We start from the raw sequence: 20,255 nt of genomic DNA, 5'->3' as shown, positions 1-20,255 counted from the left end.
CCATTTAGTGAATGTGAATCAGCCTGCATACTAGAGCTATTTCAGATGTGCAACCTTCTCATGCAGTGATGCTGAAATACTTGAAGACTTAGGTCCATTTAAGAAAATTCCAACTCTCTTATGACTTTATATAATTAGAAAGTAATATTTCAGATTTTCAGATGAGACAGAATGAGAAGAAAAGATTAAATATGATTTTAAAATTGACTAAAATTACTTGTGACTGAGCTTTTTTTAAATAACAGATATAATTCAGAGGGGACACTTAACTTACACTTTTAAGAATTAGAAACATATTTGCCATTAATTGCAGGCCATTAAGTACCAGTTAATTTTAAGGAGTTTAGCAGAACAAATACTCCCTTAGAAAGCTTCTAATATTGTTTTTAATTTTAAATATGCACTAAAATTCTAAGGGGTCTTGTAGAAATGAGACCAAAGATCTACATAATTTACCCATATAGATGGTGCATCCCAGGTATCACACCACTATATAATTCTGTCCATATGCCAGCCCTACATTTCTTTTGTGCCTCTATGTGCACAGTGTTCTATTGTCTCATACAAAAAGATTAAGATATGTTGGTGTCTTTCATTTTATTTATTTCATTTCATGTAAAGGTACAGAAACAAGAGATGTGGTCAGGGAGAAATTGAAAGAAACTTCCACTCCTGCTGATTCAGTACACAGAGTCAGAATATGACTTATGCAGATCAGTGGAGAAAGAAGGCAGAAGTCTCAAAGGCAAGCAGAGTCTTAGAAAGGAGTGGGAAGGTTCACACTGTTAACAAGATGGATGCATCTTTGCTGGTTGCATGGGACCAGCTTCTGCTAGCTCTAGCGGGCTCTTAACAGAGTCCCTATGTGTGATGTATGGAAAATGCAGTGGATCCATTGGTTAGTTTTTGGTGTTTATACGTGCAAATTTGGCCCTTAAAAACTGTTACGAGAAAATCTTGGATGTGTATTTGAAATATATCAGAATAATGTAGGCTTTATAAAAACCTAGATGACGTTCATTTGGTGTAAATGGCAACTATTTGCCAACTTCAGATTACTGAAAGTTTTTTTGCTGCCAGGCTTGACTATCCCTATGCAAAAATCTATTAAGCATTGTAGACATGTTATCGGGATTTAGGTCAGTCTTCCTGGTCTGGAGCATTGCTTGTAACTAGGAGCCATCATTTGGAGTTACAGATGATTTTTTCTCCTCAGTAGCTTATTATGTGAGGGGGAAATTGCTTGTTATATCTGTCTTTTGCCCAGCAAGGGTGCTGTTTGACAAAAAGTCCCAACGCTGATGAGAATTTGTGTACCCAGACAAATTTTAGTCAAGCATTGTACATAGGAACTAACTGAGATTGGCTTCTTTGCCCATCAATAGGGCCCTACCGAATTCATAGTCCATTTTGGTCAATTTCACGGTCATAGGATTTTATAAATTGTAAATTTCATGATTTCAGCTATTTAAATCTGAAATTTCGTGGTGGTGTAATTGTAAGGATTCTGACTAAAAAGGAGTTGTGTGTGGGAGGTCGTAAGGATTTATAGGTGGGGTTGCGGTACTGCTACCCATACTTCTGCACTGCTGCCGGGAACCCAACTCTGAAGGCAGAGCTGCCGCCAGCAGCAGCGCAGAAGTAAGGATGGCATTGTATGTTATTGCCACACTTACTTCTGTGCTGTTGCCTGCAGAGCTGGGCCCTTAGTCAACAGCTGCCACACTCTGGACACCTAGCTCTGAAGGCAGCAGTGCAGAAGTAAGGGTGGCATGGTATGGTATTGCCACACTTACTTCTGTGCTCCTGCTGGTGGGGGGGGGCTGCCTTCAGAGCTGGGCGCCTGGCCAACAGCTGCCACTCTCCGGCTTCCCAGTTCTGAAGGCAGTGCAGAAGTAAGGGTGACAATACCGTGACCCCCTCTAAAATAACCATGTGGCCCCCCTGCAACTCCCTTTTGGGTCAGGACCCCCAATTTGAGAAATGCTGGTCTCCCCCCCATGAAATCTGTATAGAATAGGATACAAGCACACAAAAGACCAGATTTCATGGGGGGCGGGACCAGATTTCATGGACCATGATGCGTTTTTCATGGCTGTGAATTTGGTAGGTTCCTACGCATCAATATAACCATATCACCCCCTTTTTTGAAAATCCTTCCAATTGGTCCCCTTTCTCCATTGAATCACATTCAAGCTTCTTGCCTTGTTTTCAAGGCTCGGCATTACTCTGCCTCTCCTTACTTATCTCTCCTTGTCTCGTATTGTCTGATCTCCTGTCTTCTCTACTCAGCCAACGATGCTAATCTTAACATCTTGTTTGTCTGCTCCTACAACAGTGCTTTCTTTCATGACACTTTCTATATATCAGATGCTTTCCTTGGATGGTCTTACCCTTTCTGCATTCAAATCCCTATCAAGATCCATTTCTACTCTGAGTTCAAAAAACTAGCCAGCTATATATTGTCATCATCATCAAGACATGATGGAACTCTCAAGATGTGTCCTATTATCATCTTGACCACTTACTCTTATTCTTGTACCTCTTTCTCTTACTCTTCATCTGTGACTGTTTTTCAGATTGTAAGCTCTTTGGGGCAGCATCTTTGCCTTTTTATATGTACAGCACGTACCATATTTTATGTGCTACTGTAATACAAATCATTGGCAATAATGCAAATAGCCAGTTTAAGGTAGTAAAAGAGCATTCAGCTTTAAGATTTGCTATTTATTTATTTATTTTTTTAATGCCAAATTGATTAGTCAGGTAAGTGGATATTGAGCTCCCGGGTGTTTTTGCTAAGGCTACACTTTCCTGTCCAAGAAAATTAGGGGGCATTTACAGAAATGGGTGAGCTGTGTTGTCTGATGTTATCACTCACATGTCACACATGTACATTCTTGCTGGTTGACAGCTAGCAATGTGACTTCCATGCTCCACATCTTCTGTTTGGCATCTCAAAGGTTTGCTTTCACATGTGTCAAGATGTGCCAGTTTGTTTGTGGAATTCCTGTCGTTATAAATGCTCTATCTGGTTCAATCAATATTTGTCTTCTGTGGAATATCAATGCTGTTCCTGCAATGCTTTCTTGGAATGCCATGAATTGTAATTATAAACAGTGCAATATATTGGTGGAATTATACCTGCTTCCTAACATAAACCAGTTAAGGAACTACATGCATCACTTTCATGGTATGCACAGGAAAAAAAAGGGGTTTTCTCATAAGTAGTTAATTTCTTACTACAGTTTTACACATGTTGCTATATATATAATGAATCCAACTAAAATTTGGGATTTTTTGCTCTACACTTAAAAAATTCTAGTGTGTAAATCTTCTTAGGTGCAGAACAAGTCCAAGATGTTATTCTTTTGTATGAAAATGCAGTTACCAAAATCAGTGTAATTTGAATGTGTCAGGCTTGTGATGTTTTTCAAAGTGGCTCTACCCTTTCAATAGGGAATTAAAGTAAAATACAAATATTGTCCACTGAGTTTCTGTGCTAAATCCCAGATTAAAAATTAAGCAAGCATTTTCTGCACTAAAAGACATGCTCTCTAGATTAATTTTAGTTTAACAGTGACTCAGGTGCTTTCTGTATTAGATTCTGAGCACCTAGCAGCTTGATACTCTATATTGACATTGCTGGCCAAGTTTGACTATTTATAGTGCCAGATATTGCCACTGCTAAAGAAACAGGTCTGCATTTGTATAATTGTTTCACTCGTTTAGAAGTACTGAGTGGAGTCTCGAGTATTTTATTGGCTGAAGTTTGAGATAGCTTTGGCTATCTTGCTTTTATCTGTGCCAGTAAAAGCTCAGATTTAATTGAACAGATAGGTCACATGTCTGAATGAGCATAATTCTTAGGATTAGATTTCTAGTGCAAATAACTGATCATGAATTCTAAATTTTCTTTCCATTAATAGTCTGCAAAACATTAAGATTCTAGAGAATACTTTTCAGTTAACAAGGGTATTTTAGTTATAGTTTAAAAACATAAAACTTTCTTTCATTGTTTTTAATGTCAGAGAATGCATCCGGGGCTCCTGATTCCCTAGCCACTGAGAAGTTTGGCAGATACAATATTCTGTATGACAGGATGTACTGATAGTATTATGCCGCTGGTCACATTTAACAATTTGGTAGGCTTGAATTGCATACCCTGTTCCTTACTGAGAAATGAGCTGGAATTTTTGTGGCCAATAAAAAGGTCTAAGAGAGGAACGGGTAGCTGAAAAAGGACAAAGGATTTGATTTGCTGGCCCAACGTAGCATCTCTTTTGTGTAGGACCAAGAGAGAGGGGAAAGACTTGGCCAGAGGAGAGAATGCAGCCTGATTTAGCAGTCTGCTGGGGAGTGGCACAAAACATTAGCCCCAGCCCTTCAAGCTCTGACTGGGTCCACAAAGGGACTGCTTCTCCACTCTTCTGTCTGATCCATCAGAACAGTGGCAGCATTGCCATTTGCTCCTGGCCAGTGCTTTGTGACCTCTCTGTTAATGCTGCTTTGAGTAGCACTATCTATTTCAGTTTTTTTAAAATGTAGGTTTTAGTCTATGCGGATTATTGTTCTCAGCTGCTTCCTGCTATTCATGTGATTTTCTTGCTGAGGGAATGGAGGCGGCAACATGGGTGTAGAAAGGAGGGGGTACCTAAATTACACACACACACACACACACACACACACACACACACAAAATCTTCTTTTTTTTTTTTTTTTTGGCAGCTTTGCTCCATTCCATGCTGAGCAGTTTAATTTTTCTGAGAAAAATGAGTTATACGATGAGGGGAGGATTAACTTCTGATTTTCCTGTTGACAAGAGCTATGTTGTCTTTTGTCCATACAAGTCATTCCTGTGGCTCTAACGTGAATTACAAGTCTATGTGTGAAGGAGAATAGCACCCGTTCCCGCAATTTAGTTTGGATTTCTCTTATTGAAAGTTGAAAGGCAAACTCTTTCCCAGGATTCTTTAACACTACTGCACATAAATAACTTGGGGACTGGAGAGCTTTTGTACAAGTTGTTTTCAGAACTGAGAAATGTTTAAGGACATTTAGCAGGAGGCTGCATGTCTAGTGGACTGAGCATGGGCTTGGGAATCAAGATCTTTTGAGTTTCGGTCTCAGGTCTGCCAGTGTCTTGCTGTGTGATGTGGCTCTTAGTTTAAGATTTGCTATTCTCAGCTTCCCTGTCTATAAAATGGGGTTAATAAGACTGATTTTTAACTACCTCACAGGGCTGTTCTGAGAATTAGATGGTTAATTGTTGTTTGTAAAGTGCTCTATAAGCAGAAGGGGCTGCATATGTTTTTGTATTACAGTGGGCCTGATCCTGCAGTCACACTTTAGCAAAAACTCTGCTCACTTTCCTGGGAGTTTTGCCTGAATAAGGATTGCTAGATCAAACTCCTTTATTGTGAAAAATGTGTTGATAATAGTGTAGATTCATTAAAACTACCATTCCACAGCATTTGTTTTATATCCAGAATAAGTCTTTTTCAACAAGCTCTTTAAAGGTGGGGGTAGAGGCAGGGAGGGTTTCAGTGACCCAGAAGTGGAAGACTTTTGATCCTCATTAAACTATTTCTTGATGTTTCCCAATAGGTTTTCAACTAAACACTTGTTAATCCCAGAGCTCTGACAAGTGAGGCCTGCTGAATTAGGCCAATCACTGCTACAAATAGCTAGTGCACATGAAACAGTAATCATTGCTTTCCAGTCTATTATTAGATTAACTTCATAGGGATTGCTTTTTTCTCCTGTGAATTGGTGCATAAATGACATGCCTTACCCTCCAATAAATCTAACAGCAGAGTGGCTATGACATGATGTTCATACCCCTCAGTCCCATGACAGATTATTTTTGATTGCTGCAGAAGTTTACAGCAGCTTGAAACCATTAGAATTTAAAGGCATCATTGAAATTTTACAGCATACCTGACTCATACTCAACGCTGCTGGTACTGAGCTAAGTTTGTAGTATATTGGCTTCACGTTGTGATTGCCAGTTATAGTGAGTCTTGCTTACTTGTACTGATCCCCAGCCGTCATTTTGAAGAGGTAAACAATCATATGACACTTCTCCTCTGTGATCTCTCCTTGGAGAACATGTGCTTTTGTGAGTAATGAAGCTTTTTGAGATTTCCACCTTGGGAGAGTCATCAGTGTTAAACACTTGTGGGAACCACCTCATGTAGACAAAAAACCTCATACACTTATATAGATGAACAAATGAAAACATACCTTTGCCACTTATTAGCTTCTCCAGAGATTTTTAAACTGGTGATATCTGGTCAATCTGTATATGTAGAATTTAAAAAGCTATATTGTTAGCAGATGGAATTCTATTTCAATAACATATAAGTGCTTTTAACAGTGTGTTTTTTTTCCAGATTTAAGAACTTTGTTTTTTCCTGATGAAACCCAGATAAAGTTTGCAAAGCTCAAGACTCTTCAAATCCAAGGTGTTTACTACTATTTATATCTCATGCAAATGACTGTATTTGGCTCTAGTTATAAGCTTTGTTTAACTATTATTTTGTACAGCTGTATAGAATTTTGCTTCTTTAACCTTGAGGCTTGCATGTTTCAAGTAGCGAGACAGATGAATAGGAAGACGTATGCTGTCTATCCATCTCTGTCAGTATAGCTATACCTGTGGGCAGTGCTTAAAGTAGCCTGAAAAAAGTGTGTGTGTTGTGTGTGGAGGGGGGCGTCTGTCATCACCTCTACATCTGCCTGTCCCTCTGCCCAGAAATTAAATCTTCCCCAACCTCCAAATCAATCCTGTCCCCCAATTAATTCTGCTCCCCATCTGTTGAACCCTCCAGACACCCCTTCCCCCATGCCTTCTGCAGTTTCCCCCACTTCTAATGCAACTTCTTCACCCCCCTCTCAAGTTTGGGGTGAGCTGCTTCAGGATCTCCTCTCCCCCTTACAAGGACAGGTATTTCTGGGAGGGATGGGGGAGAAATAGAGTTGCTCTTCTGTTGCTCATGGTGTTGGGTGGGGAGGGAATGTTGCGGAGCTGCCTTGAGCTGCTGGGCTCTTTCTGCTCCTCCCTCCCTCCCCTCCTGTGAGAATGGTGAAAGAGTTCTACCTGCTTCCTGCAGGAGCCTGATTGTCTGCTGTTCCTCAGGAGGTGGGCAAGTGGGGAAAGCAGAGACTCAAAGGGATTCCCTTCCCCACAGTACTAAAATTCTGTGCCTCAGTGACCCAGCTCATTTTTTAGAAATTTTATTCCCAGTGTCTGTGACCTGTTGCAACCCAACACACTTTAAGCACTGCCTATGGCTCTGTCTATGCATTCATCTACATATTCTATATAAAGTGTGTGTGTACACCAAACTAATGTAAAATTGGTCTCTAAATGTTTATATGCTTTATAATATAATTTCATTAATTTTGTTCACCCTTACACCTCCAAATTCCTAGCTATAACAACTTGAACAAGCAAGCCTGTATCTATAACTTTCTTGGGCCAAAATTAGTTCGACAGTAGCACTGTTATTACCTTAATGTGTAGTACTATAATATGTAGCATGATTTGTATCAGAGAGAAAGTTAACACAAAGGCCAATCTAACACAGTCCAGTGGTGGTTATATTGTTGATCGCATAGTATTTAATATAATATGTGTTGTGCCATTGGTGTGGTACATGTGAAATTCTCCAGAGAAGAAAATCATGTATTTGCTGTAATTATGCTATTTCTTTTTCATAATACATATTAATTTCTGGCTTATAAACACCTATATATGTGTGCAGTTTCTATTACAATAACAATGAGTTAGGCAACCTGGTAAATTTTCAAGACTGTGTCCTTCAGTTTGTGAGAGTATTGTGATCACAACCTAGCCTGTCCTGAATATTTATGCACATCACAAAATCTGTATACTTTTTGGAATTATTGTTTTCTGCTTAACGGAGATTTAAAAAGTAGAATGAGAAATGGCATAAACTGAAATTGTATAATGAATGCTAAAGCTCCATCATTCTACTCAACAACATTGTGTCACAGTATGGATAAGGGGTCATGTGACATAGAATGATTTCACATATGTGCTATAATATTTAGGCCACATAATATTAGGTTAAATATAAATAAATAGGATGAATAATAGAGAATATTTGTTGAAAGGACATTTGAAATTCCTAAATGCAAATATTTACACAAGAAACCTGATTCTAAGAGTTATACTTATCCAGTCAGGGAACAGAAAAAATAGCTGGTATATATTTAATCAAATCTGGTCAGCAGAATTTGAGAGTTGTGACTCTTCAGAGTTCAAGAACATTCTGCAGAAATTATTTGGGGGGAAATTCACCCTTGTGAAGAGGACCAGCAGAAGCAATTATGTTGGACTTAAATTATACCCGGTGTGTATTTCACTATTAGTGAATAATTTCAAATAACTAACATAATTGAGAAAATTTTCTGCTACCTAAGGACAATTTGTGAACTGAAAAAGAGACTAATTTAATCTAATGTATGATTTGCTATGCATCAGCTCCAGTATGAACAAATCACTAGCAATATTTTTTATTTTCTTAAATTGAAATTTTTTTGTAATTGTATTTTAGAAGTGCTTCTATAGACAAAATTTTAAATTGTCAAACTTTCTTTAAACACAAATACACTCCAAAAGCTTAGGCAGATACAGTATATTGCGTGTGAAATTTAGTATTAGGGCACATTTTTTTTCAATGGGTTTGTTAATCTTGGAAGAAACAAAAACTAGCTTTTTACAATGGGAAACTTGAACTAACACATACCTTCGATATAGTTGTACTATGGTACCACACTGTTGTAATGTTAGCAGGAGCAACACTTTTTTTTCTGGTTGTGGTTATTTCTTTACTTTTTCATCTGCCTACTTCAAGCTTTTTCATTTAAAAAAATGAATGTTGAAACCATTGTATCACAAAATCTTTGGTAGATGATGTAAAAGGTTCTGACAATACATGGAGCTATATCATTTAAGAGTTGAGCCATTTTCTTTTTGACCTGTGAGATTTAAACCCCAAAGGAACTAAAGATTAATTCACTGTTTTTACACCAGATGTAGCCTGATAACATGTGGGATAAATCTTTTCTGCACCTGTAGTATAATATTTTCCTTATGCTATAGCATAATACCTTGACTAATACCACAGCATCTTTCTTATGACTTCAAAGAAATCGAAAACCACATTCATATGGAAAACATTTTATTATTTGTAATTCTTAGCTTTGTATATATTAAATGTAATAACTAATGAGTTTAGTAGAATAATATGTATTACCATATGCGAGAAGCATGTCTCATAACTCATGTACACTTGTAAGAATTGTTAATGTTTGCAGTATTTGCAAGAACAAGTCCATTCTGGAAATTATGTGGACGTATGCTTTCAATTGGGGTTAAGTCCAGCATTTGGTCGAAGTTTTCTCTGTATTTCTATCATCTCCTAATTCTTTCCAGAGAAAACAGTAATTTGTATCTTTGAGAGGAAAAAATGCTAATTGAAACCATGTAATAAAAAGGTAATTTAGTAAAACTATTAGTTTTTGTTTTTTACTCTTTTAAGCCTATTATTTTTAAAATTACTTTTGTATTAAAAAGGCTGTAAAACTAAGCTTGGTGTCAGCACATTGCATATTCAGGCACGTTTTAATTCTCATTTTCCATTGCATGAATAGTAAAATCTTTATAAATTGGAAACTAAAATTAATTGAATAAACTCCCATTGAATGTTTTTATGTTTTTGCTTGTATTTTAAAAAAGCGCATTGCAAACTTTTTTTCACAGCAAATGATGGTGCTTAACATTGACCACACCTCACGGAGATAATGTAGGGCAGGAAAAATAGTGCTGATGTAGGGGAGCAAATAACATCAAATGTTCAGTAGCAGTTCTCAGAGTTACTATGTTTATTTCAGTAATATAGCTGTTATTGCTGGTATCTATATCTAAATTTTATTTCCCAACACAATACAGAATCCCTAAGGTCAACCGCCATGTCAGGCCTTAAAGCTTTGTATTCAGCTGGAGTTGTCACTGTATGCGGACTGTATGGTCTGCTCCTCAGTTTGGGCAGTACTTCTGCCTACCCATTAAACAGAATATCAAATTAGTGAAATACAGACTGATACCAAAATGTTCAAACTTGGGGACCTGTGGTTAGGCAGTAAAATATGTGATTTGACTTTCTGAGATGTCAGCACAGAACTCATTGTATAACACCTCAGAAAATCAGGTCATTTAATTAAGGGTGGAGGTATGCCTAACTTTAGGCAGCTAAATTTGAAAATGTTGGATTTCAAATTATTTGTAATCTTTGAGTTAACTATATTTTCTTACAGCAATCACTTAAGGAATAATCACAAATGTAATTTTATAATGAACATCTAAGGCCCAATTCAGCAGAGCACTTAAGTACATACTTGCCTATGAGCAAATAAGTGGTGCCATTGAATGTCAATGAAACCATTCACTTGCTTAAAGCTAAGCATGTGCTTAAATGCTCTGCTACATTGAGGCCTAAATTCTTCAAACCTCCTATTTTCTTAATTGTTAGAGCTCTGTTATAGCTTTTATACTGCTACTGTTGTTACTACTACTATGTATTTTACAGCAGGAGCTGAAGTAGGATAGGGAGTAGGAACTTATACTCGTCAGTGACTGTTGCTAGAGGCATTCTGTCTGTGGAATACTGAAGGAGACAGAATGCTGCTAGGGCAGCTTGTTTAGAAGCAGCTTTTGTACCTCCTTTTAAAGGTGTAAAGTGTTTCCTGTAGCACCAGCCACTAACTGATGTGCAGGAGTGGTGAGGCCCTGTCCTTTCCTCCACTCCCCTAAACCTAGATTCCCTGAAGTGCGGAGTACATCTAGCCAGTCTATCGCATCCACCTTGTAAATGCAGGGCAAGCTCTGGTGATGAGGAAAGGGGCTATCTGTGCCTTTCCTTAATTTACGTGTACTGTATATGTGCCAGGGCAGCCAGAATGTAGCGCTTAACATAAATCATAATGTCACCAAAAATATTAACTGGAGAGTACAAACTGCATTTAAAAGGTAATAATGGAATATACAATAGAAGTTAATTACTACACCCAGAAAAATAACAGGCTTAGGGCTGTGGGTTATGTCCATCTGTAAGTCATTATTTGTAATGGCTGGAAGATGTTGTGAATGGGTATTAATTATCTTTGTGTCTTCAAAGTACATGATTTTCTTGGAACCAAAGATCATGTTATATGTATAAATGATGGAAGAAATAAATAAATATAGACAATAACAAACATTAGACATAGTCCAAATCACTGTTTATAGCAAAAGGTAATTACCGAGTTCAACAGGATTAAAAGTCATCGAGCCTGGAATCTAACATTCCTGACCTCAAGACGAGACCTTACTAAGCCATAAACTGGACTGGTCTCAATTTTCAAAATGCTAAAAAGATTTCTAAGTCTACAGGTAGCAAGTCACCATTATCCAATCTTATGTTTAATCCTATTGCAGTACGAAATTAATATACACATATTTGTCTTGGGTATATCAAACATTCTATTTCCTGTAGATTTTAGGGAACATATGGTTTTATACTGAGACAGTTTTAAAATCTACCTAAGGTTAATGTTCATGGTGGCCCTTTGCAGCAATGTGAGGCAATAAACAACTTTTTGGGATAATTAAATGCTGAAATGAAACTGGCTGATTTTGACAACTGCCTAAGCAGTTTATTATATATTTGCTGCTTTGAACACTGACATCAAGGGGAAGCTCAGTGGTTTGCGCACAGGCCTGTTAAACCTAGGGTTGTGAGTTCAAGCCGTGCGAAGGCCATTTAGGGGTCTGGGGCAAAAAAAATAGTTGGGGAGTGGTCCCGCTTTGAGCAGGAGGTTGGACTAGGTGACCTCCTGAGGTCCCTTCCAACCTTCAGATTCTATGATCGAGGAAAAAAGATAGAAAAGCCACAATATAAAATAATACATTTCTTTGCTTTGTTTGTGAAAGAAAGAAGTTTGTGCTGTTGCCTCCTTGGAGTTTCTATTGATGTCTCTTTGAGGATGCTGACTGTGACTAAACAGTGGAGGGCATAGCTACAAAATGAATAGCTGTTTGGTGAAGTGGCTTACATTTAAAGGCAGTGTTGTAGTTGAATACATGAAGCCTAATCCTGGGAGGTGCTGTTCACTTTCAACTCCCATTCACTTAGTGAAATTTCAGCTCACTCAACACCTCATGGGAACTTGTCCACAGGAGACCAATCTTAAAATATTCTCACTGCAACTGAATGCAGTAATTTTTTGTCTGGGCAGCAGGAAAGAAAGGACAGGGCTCCTTTAAGGATCTCTACTGCATTTGGGTTATGAGAGAGAAGGAAAGGGGGGACAGACTTACCTGAGAGGAGCCAAAGGTGGGCGGAATAGGAAGTGGCCAGGTCAGGTTGAGGCACTGACCCACCATGTGCACTGGGGGCCAGGGGAGGAGAAGGGAGGGTATCTATATACCCTCTGCATTTTGGAGGGAATTCTCTTTGCCATGAATTGCTAAACTACACGGGACTCTTAGGATCTGAGTAGGACTGTGTTTTATGGTCTGCTGTGGGCTTGCACTGCTCGCTTCCGTTTTCTTTCGGGGTGGGAAAAAAAATTCTGTCACCGCCAGATTGGTCAAGGCAGTGCAAGTTATTTTTTTCACCTTTCCCACAGTGGATAGGAGCAGTAGGTAAGGAGGTTAGGTCAAGATTGTCACAACTTAGGAGGTAGCAGATGTGACAAATATCCAGAACTACGGAGGGGTTATGGTTCCCTGATAAACGGGAGTTAAAAAGTCGATTTAGGGGAAGCATACCTTAAAGAATCTGGAAAAAAGGAGGTAGTGGCTTCTATAGGAATGTCTGCAACCTCAGGGAGATACCCCCCTTTTTCCTCATCCTCAGCGGAGAGGGTGGAGTCCCAGCAACAGGCTGACTGGGACAGGTTGGAAAGGGGGTTGGCTAATGGAAGCCCCCTAAATAGGTGGAAACGATTAGGGAAATAATGATGACCTGCACTGTACAATTTATTGGTGGTTATTCCTAGTTATTTTAAGAGAATAAAGTTGTGGCCTAATAAAACCACAACCATTAAGAACACCATTCTACATTTATGGGCTCAGATCTCTTTGGAGTGCCTAAACTCTGGATGGCAGGAAGGTATATCTTTCTGTATTTAAGTACCTTGTGAATTTTACAGCAATATATGCATGTTGTGTAATGATAACTTAAAAACACAGGATATTTGGGCACCTAGATCAGCACCTTCAAATGGATGCCTAAAGTTAGGTTTCACAGTGTACTCCTAAATAGGTGGCCTGATTTTTAAAAAAAGTATCAAGCACTCAGCAGCTTCTGTTGACTGGGTGCTCAGCACTTCTGAAAATTAGGTCAGCACTTCTGAAAATTATTTAGGTGGTTGAATATGGGCTCAGGAGCCTACCTTCTGAAAATCTGGATCCTAAATTGAATTTGGGTGTCCAGATGTAGAACTGGTTGCCCATACTTAGATGCCAACTAGGTACACAATGTTAGTAAGTGTTTTAGTTGCATTTATAAGGAGGGATAACATTGAATTTTTCTTGGCAATAACTATCTGAAATTTCTCATTCGTATAATATGTTATAGACAGAAAATAATCCATCTATATTACTGTCCAAAAGGATATTAATTATCTCTTATGGAGCACATAAGATTTGCAAACATCTGAAAACAGCAAGCTACTGTAAACGAACAGCCATAAATACAGCAAATAAGTAACAAAGTAAATGGGCTGTGCAATTTGTTATGGTAGATGAATTGTTTTCCCCTACATTTTTCTTTTATGACCTAAAGGAATCCCTCAGGCTCAGCATTACACCCAACTACTTGCTTATGGACTGGAAAATGCAATATATTTAAAGCAAGTAGGCTGGGTTATTGCCCTGTTGAAAGATCCTAATCTTTTAAATGTGAAAAGTGAGAGCTTTGCCTCACACATGTTACAGTTGACAAAAGTTTCCTGCTTTGTTCAAATCTGCTCAATTTTCTTATATTAAATGCAAACCGTAAACCTTCAGATAATAGCACAAAGGGTAGTTTGAATTATGTTTTCCTTTTTCTTTCCAAAACATAGCACATGCATACACACACAAAAACAAGTCAATGCAGTATTGACACAGGTTTTTTTATTTGCTATCAGTTATAAATGCTGGGATTACCTGGGCGATTGTTTTCTCAGAAACCCATAATGTAATCTCAAACCTAATACTCTGACAACCATGCACTAATTAAAACTGCAATTATATTTTTGCTCAAACAAAATGACTTAATAAACATTATCACAAACTGTTTACCCTTCCCCAAAACAATTTATGTTCACTAATACAATTTCCTATTAAAACTGCTGCCAGGTAAATTAAAAACTCTTGAAATAGTAAGTAAGTGGGAAATTAATTCAACAGTTTAATCTAGAGCTAATAACAGTTGCAAGCTCAGAAAAAGATTGCTACAGCGGGGAGTTAATTAACAGCTTATTCCCCATTTGATAAAAGTAATCCACTCTAATTCCAGTGTAATTTACCTCAATGTAATATAAAACCACAAGCTGCTACTGGTGCTGGTAATTATTAGCCTTGTCCTGTGGCCACGTTGTCAATGAAAGTCAGCAGTATCTTAAAAATAAGAGGCTGTCTGCTAAATGTCCACAATTAAAGAGGTAATATGAAATCTTCAAACTGCGACAACCCTGTATGTTTCTATACACTGTATACAGTCAGGGGTTGCAATTTAAATTGAAAGAAGCATTTAATTGCTGCACCTAATAACCAGGTATGCATTTTGTAAAGTGAGGTTGTTCTATTACTGTAACCTGCTTTTGTAAAAAAACAGAGGAGATGGGACAGAGGTTACAAAGAGAAGGTTTATATGTTTTGATGGCATCCTCTGATGCTAGTAAACTAGTGCAGCATGGAAGTAAGTCTATATTTTCTCCATGCAAATAAAGCACAAAGCTTAGGTCTCTTGGTCTGAAACATCATGTGTGTGACTTAAATAACAATACAGTGAATGTTCCGTTGTTGCAATTATCATTAGTAGAATGAGGCCTTGTGATTAGCTGTGTAAGGAGCATATAGAAATATCTTCTCTTCTTACATTTTTGTTTCGGGGTTAAAATAAAGAAACAAAAATGTGTGTGTTTTATTCTCTTTAACGATGGGCCTTTTGTGGTCCCACAATAGTAAATATTTTGGGAGTTGCTTTTGGGCAGTCACGCCAGTCATTTTGTAGATAACTCTCTCTTATTTATTCTAAGCACTTGCACGATTTTCTTCTTGGTGTCTGAATACCTGTGAGTTAGACCCCTCAGCCTTCTTGAATTATGTGTTCTTAGTATTTTTCCCACAGGGAATTGTCATATTAAAGATAAGTGAGTCCACTATAATAATAGGTTTCATCAAAGTTCATAAAAGTAATTTAAAAGGGCATTTTATCTATAGTATCATATAAATACTGATTGTGGAAGTAAGTAATGTATGATATTACCCTACCCCATTAGATGTTAACAAGGGTTAAGTGTTTATTTCCCACTATCACTATAACATTTGTTTACACCATGAATCTAGTTGAGTAGGCTCCTTCTGGGCCTTTAATGGATTTCTCAGAAATAAAATGTCTATTGGGACGTGCTTTGTCAGACAGCAAAGCCAAACAAGCTCAAGTGAGGTCATAATTATACCTTTTTATTTTTCTAGCCAGAAAAAGGATGAGTTTTAAGACACAGAATAGGAGAATATAAAAGTAAAAGAATAGGGAATGCCTAATACAGTCTTCATATACAATTGTAAGGGTATTAAGGCTGGTGACAGAGATGATGAGAGTGATGATTCAATCAGAGATATTTGATTGTTAATAAAATCTTTCCGTCTTTCTCAGTTCTTTTCTGTACATTTGTAGTTATTTTTGGGAAGAGGTGGTTCAATGCAGAGGCAGCTGAGCATTTAGGACTAAATTACACTGCTACAAGTTACTTATATTGGGGCAGTTGGCCACCTGCTCTCAGTAGGCACAGATATATCTCCTCTATACTGAAAGCATTTTTCCATTGTTGCAGATCAAATGTTTGCATAACTTATTTCAATGGTTATTTCTGGGGTGGTCCAGTACTAAAGTGGAGATGACACATTTTGACATATAGAGGATATGCATTTGGATTTTACACTTTCAGAGTGACCAGTGCCTTGGTATCCTTGATGATGCTAAGAACATGGCTGACAAACACCAACTGCATCCATGCCAAACCCGCCACTCACAAGGAAAGGCTACACATGGCATGGGAGTAATTATAACATTTAGGGCTCCCACAGGACTCAAAGTGTTTATAAAGCACCTTCTTCCTGGAACCCCAAACCATCCCATGCATGATACACCCAGTTCAGTGCTTATGTGCTACTTCCTTTGTCATAAACCCACTTTAAAAGTTAGATTTAATTTCATGTTTTCCAGATTCAGACAGAATGTCAAAGATCATTCTTTGAAAATCTAATTTAGTGCTGTCAGTAGGAGTGATAATGAATTGCCCTACTTAGATGTTTCCTTTACTCCAGGAGAAGAAGAAAGGACAGATTTTAAAATTCCTCACTAACCTAATGAGCAATTGGTGTCTAAGGTGTCTATTCCAGTCTTTTTCAGCCAAATGAGGTGGCTTAAAGGTAATTAACCAAAGTAAAGTCGGGGGGGGGGAATTTATTTGAGTTTAATATATGCATCAAATTATCATGTTACTTGTATTTTTTCTAGTAGTCTCTCAGAGTCACTTTTAATAATGCCTGTTTGTGTCTCCACTGCAAAGCACTCCTTCCTCTCCCCTATTTTCAGAGTTGTGAAAATCTGCTCTCAGGTACAGTAATGTTAGGTTTAAATTTGACCAGTGAGGACTGAGTCTAGGAGTGATTTTTTTTCTTTTACAAATTTTCATTTAAACAAGTAACTTGACTCTTTTTAAGGGCTTGTTTTCACTGTAGTGTAAGCTCAAGGTGTAACTTGAGAGTTGTCCTTAACACCCCCCCCCCCACACACACACACACACAAACCTCTGCCTTGTTTTAAGCATGAGCTAGCTGGCCTGCCAAAGGGGTATGGGTTGAAGCTCAAGTGCTGCAACACTCAAATGCAGCGAGGATGCAGCTACAGTCTACAAATCTGAGTTAGCGTCAGGCACTGCCTCCTCTGGTAGTCAAGCATAGTGGTTTGAGCAGAGGTCGAAGCTAGATGTGGGGTTGGAACTGAGCCAAGAGTGACACTGTAATTGAGTTCTGGGGACAGGCCAGGGTCAGAACTGAGATCAGAGTCCGTAAACAAGCCAGAATCAGTACCATAGCTGAGTCCAGGTGCAAGCCAAGGGTCAAAGCCAGGTGGTCATAGTCCAGGGACAAGCCAAGTTAATACCATAGCCAGGGTCCAGACACAGCCCAAAAGTTGAAGCCAGGTAGTCAGAGTCCAAATGTCCAAGGAGGGTCAGGAAGTAGAGGAAAGACTGGAGCAGGTCAGTAACATGACAGAGGCAAAGTCAGAGTAGGGCCAAGGACAAGGTTGGAACAGGACTTAGAGTCTCAAGAGTCTGAAACACTGCAAGGCAGCAGGAGGGTTCCTGGACATGTAGTGATCTGACTGACATGCAGCTCTGGGGGTTGGGGAAATACCTGAGCCTGGGGAGGGGAGGGGGTCACTTGACCCATCTTGACTCAGGGATAGGTTGCTGCCCCATGCCTGAGGGCTGAGTCACTGCAGGCTCTGTTGGAAAGGTAAGTCGGTGTGACTGGGTTGCTGCTACATGTGCCTGATTGGTGACTCACCTCAGCTCCCTTGCAGGGCCAGCTGACTGAGCAGCCCTGGTTTGGCTGTGGGCTTGCGTCACAGTTAGCACAACTCATCATGTGCTAATCCAGTGGCTCTCAAACCTTTTTTAGTGGTGACCCCTTTCACATAGCAAGACTCTGAGTGCGACCCCCCCCCCTTATACATTAAAACTTTGTTATATATTTTAACACCATTATAAATGCGGGAGGCAAAGTGGGGTTTGGGGTGGAGGTTGACAGCTCGTGCCCCCCCACGTAATCCCCTCACGACTCCCTGAGGGGTCCCGACCCCCAGTTTGAGAACCCCTGTGCTAATCCAATCACTCTCCATAGCTTGAGTGCTATTTCACAGTGTGGTTGCTCTCACATTAGCTAGGCAGGCTCAAGTGGAGTAACTCAGCTGTAGTAAATGGAGGTAACTATTGCAGTGAAGACAAGCCCTAAATTACAAAGATTGAAACAAATTGCTAGTCGCTTTCAAATGCAGTTTTGTTGGGTTTATAATAGTCCAAACAATTACTTCCATTTAAATATGATTTGGCAGGTCAATGATTTAGTTGGGGTTGGTCGTGTTTTGACAGTGGTGGATTTAGAGTTAGTGGGGCCCTGTGCGCAGCTTCATTTTCGGGGTCCGCCCTTCGGGACCCAGCCAAGAAAAAGAACATTCACTCTTATCTCCCTCCCCATTTTTCATTCTTTTTTTCTTCATCCTCCTCCTTTGTTATAAGTAATGGGAAGTAAATGAAAATAAAGTGAGGTACCTTGATTGGGGCAGGGGGTTGGGGTGCAGGAGGGGGTGCGGGGTTGGGATCTGGGCGGGAGTTTGGGTGCGGGCTCTGGGCTGGGGCAGGGGGTTGGGGTGTGGGAGGGAGGGAGGGGTGCAGGCTCTGGGAGGAGATTTGGGTGCGGGCTCTGGGCTGGGGCAGGGGGGCGGCGCTTACCTCTGGCAGCGTGGCTCCCAAAGCGACCAGTACACACACCCCTCCGGCAGCGGCTCCTAGGCGGGGGGGGAGGGGCAGGGAGTCTCCAAGCGCCGCCGCCCCCACAGCTCCCATTGGCCGCAGTTCCTAGCCAATGGGAACTTTGGAGTCAGTGCTCGGAGCGGGGGCAGCACGTGGAGACACTCATCCCCCAAGGGCCACAAGGACATGGCGGCCGCTTCTGGGAGTGGCGTGGCATGAAGGGAGGGAGGCAGAGCAGGCAGGGAGCTGCCCTGCTGCTGGCACATCTCTGGGCGCCCCTTTGGGGCAGGGGAGCAGCGGGTCTCCATACGCTGCCCGGTGTGAGGAGCAGTGTGCAGAGCTGCCTCCCCATTCCCACCAGGGGCACACACGCATGTGTCAGCAGCTGGCCGCTTCCGGGAACGGCATGGGGCCACAGGCCATGGCATGCAGGCAGCCTGCCTGCTTGACCCCTGCTGCGCCACCGGCCAGGACTCAGGGGCTGGTTGTCAGATGAGATTTGTCCTCCATTTTGGGGGGCCCCCTGTTGTTGGGGGCCCCGTGCCACCACATAGTTTATTTCATGGTAAATCCGCTCCTGTGCTTTGAGCAGGGGGTTGGACTCGATGACCTCCCGAGGTCTCTTCCAACCCTAATCTTCTGTGATTCTATGAATAGTCTAGATTTGCCCTTTAATCACTTTTGACAGTTGGGAAATAAAAAGTTTAAGTAATACTTGAAAAGTGACATCTTGGTAGGTGCTGTGTCTATTTGGAAAATAAATCCCACAAGGTTTTATTACTTATGAAACGTACTTGTAAATAATACATACTTCCACAAGAATGTAAGCACATAGATACAGATTCAAATATATGCAATATGTAAATAAATATAACCATATGGTAGTAGAAACTCACAGGACCAAATCCTAACCTAGGAACTCAGCCCCTCCCCAAGCCCTCTTCTGTGCAGGAATGTGTAGGGGAGACACTTGCTGTGCATCTAGGCTTGTGTGGTAGGGTGGGGAGTGCCAGTTCCTTGGAATGTTTCCCTTTTTCTCTCAGTATTGCAGAAGGCTCTGTGAGGGTTTGGGATCTGTGGGTTGAGGGGTGCTAGCCAGCTACTGACAAATTCTCTTCTCTCCATTAAAAGCGCGGTAGAAACTCACAAATTAACTACACACTGTGTCCTATGAAGAAGATTCCAGGACAACAATGGTTTGGGGAGACCATATCAGGATGGTTTCTATAGGAACTTTGTTTTCGATAATCTGGTGGAAGACAAGTGGCAACATAAAAGCAAATAGTCTTGGAACAAGTGAGCCTTTCTTCCTTGGAGGAATCCTTGTGTTTGGGTCATAGAACACCTGGCCTGTCCAGTGGATCCCATGCCCTCAATAAATGAACTGTATAATTCTTATACAGTGGTTGCCCTTATAATCTTTCCCATTTTAT

General features: G+C 40.0%; 1 protein-coding gene across 14 annotated transcripts in view; it reads left to right on the top strand.

The window, feature by feature from the left end:
• Window positions 1-20,255, top strand: part of DACH2 (dachshund family transcription factor 2) — a 493,803-nt gene that overhangs the window by 289,694 nt on the left and 183,854 nt on the right. For 8 of the 14 annotated variants that reach the window (XM_042853319.2, XM_065557230.1, XM_042853320.2 and 5 more), the window contains one exon: window positions 6,396-6,467. The exons of 5 other annotated variants lie outside the window; for them this stretch is intronic. In XM_042853319.2, coding sequence (XP_042709253.1) covers window positions 6,396-6,467 — 72 coding nt within the window. Of the gene's footprint in view, window positions 1-6,379; window positions 6,468-20,255 lie in introns of all 14 variants that reach the window. One more of the 14 variants, XM_024103750.3, reaches the window with a different exon arrangement.

The sequence above is a fragment of the Chrysemys picta genome, chromosome 9 (assembly GCF_011386835.1).
Source record: "Chrysemys picta bellii isolate R12L10 chromosome 9, ASM1138683v2, whole genome shotgun sequence".
Classification (NCBI taxonomy): Eukaryota; Metazoa; Chordata; order Testudines; family Emydidae; genus Chrysemys; species Chrysemys picta.
Note: the sequence above shows the minus strand (reverse complement) of the source record. Positions and strands in the feature narration are given on the sequence as shown.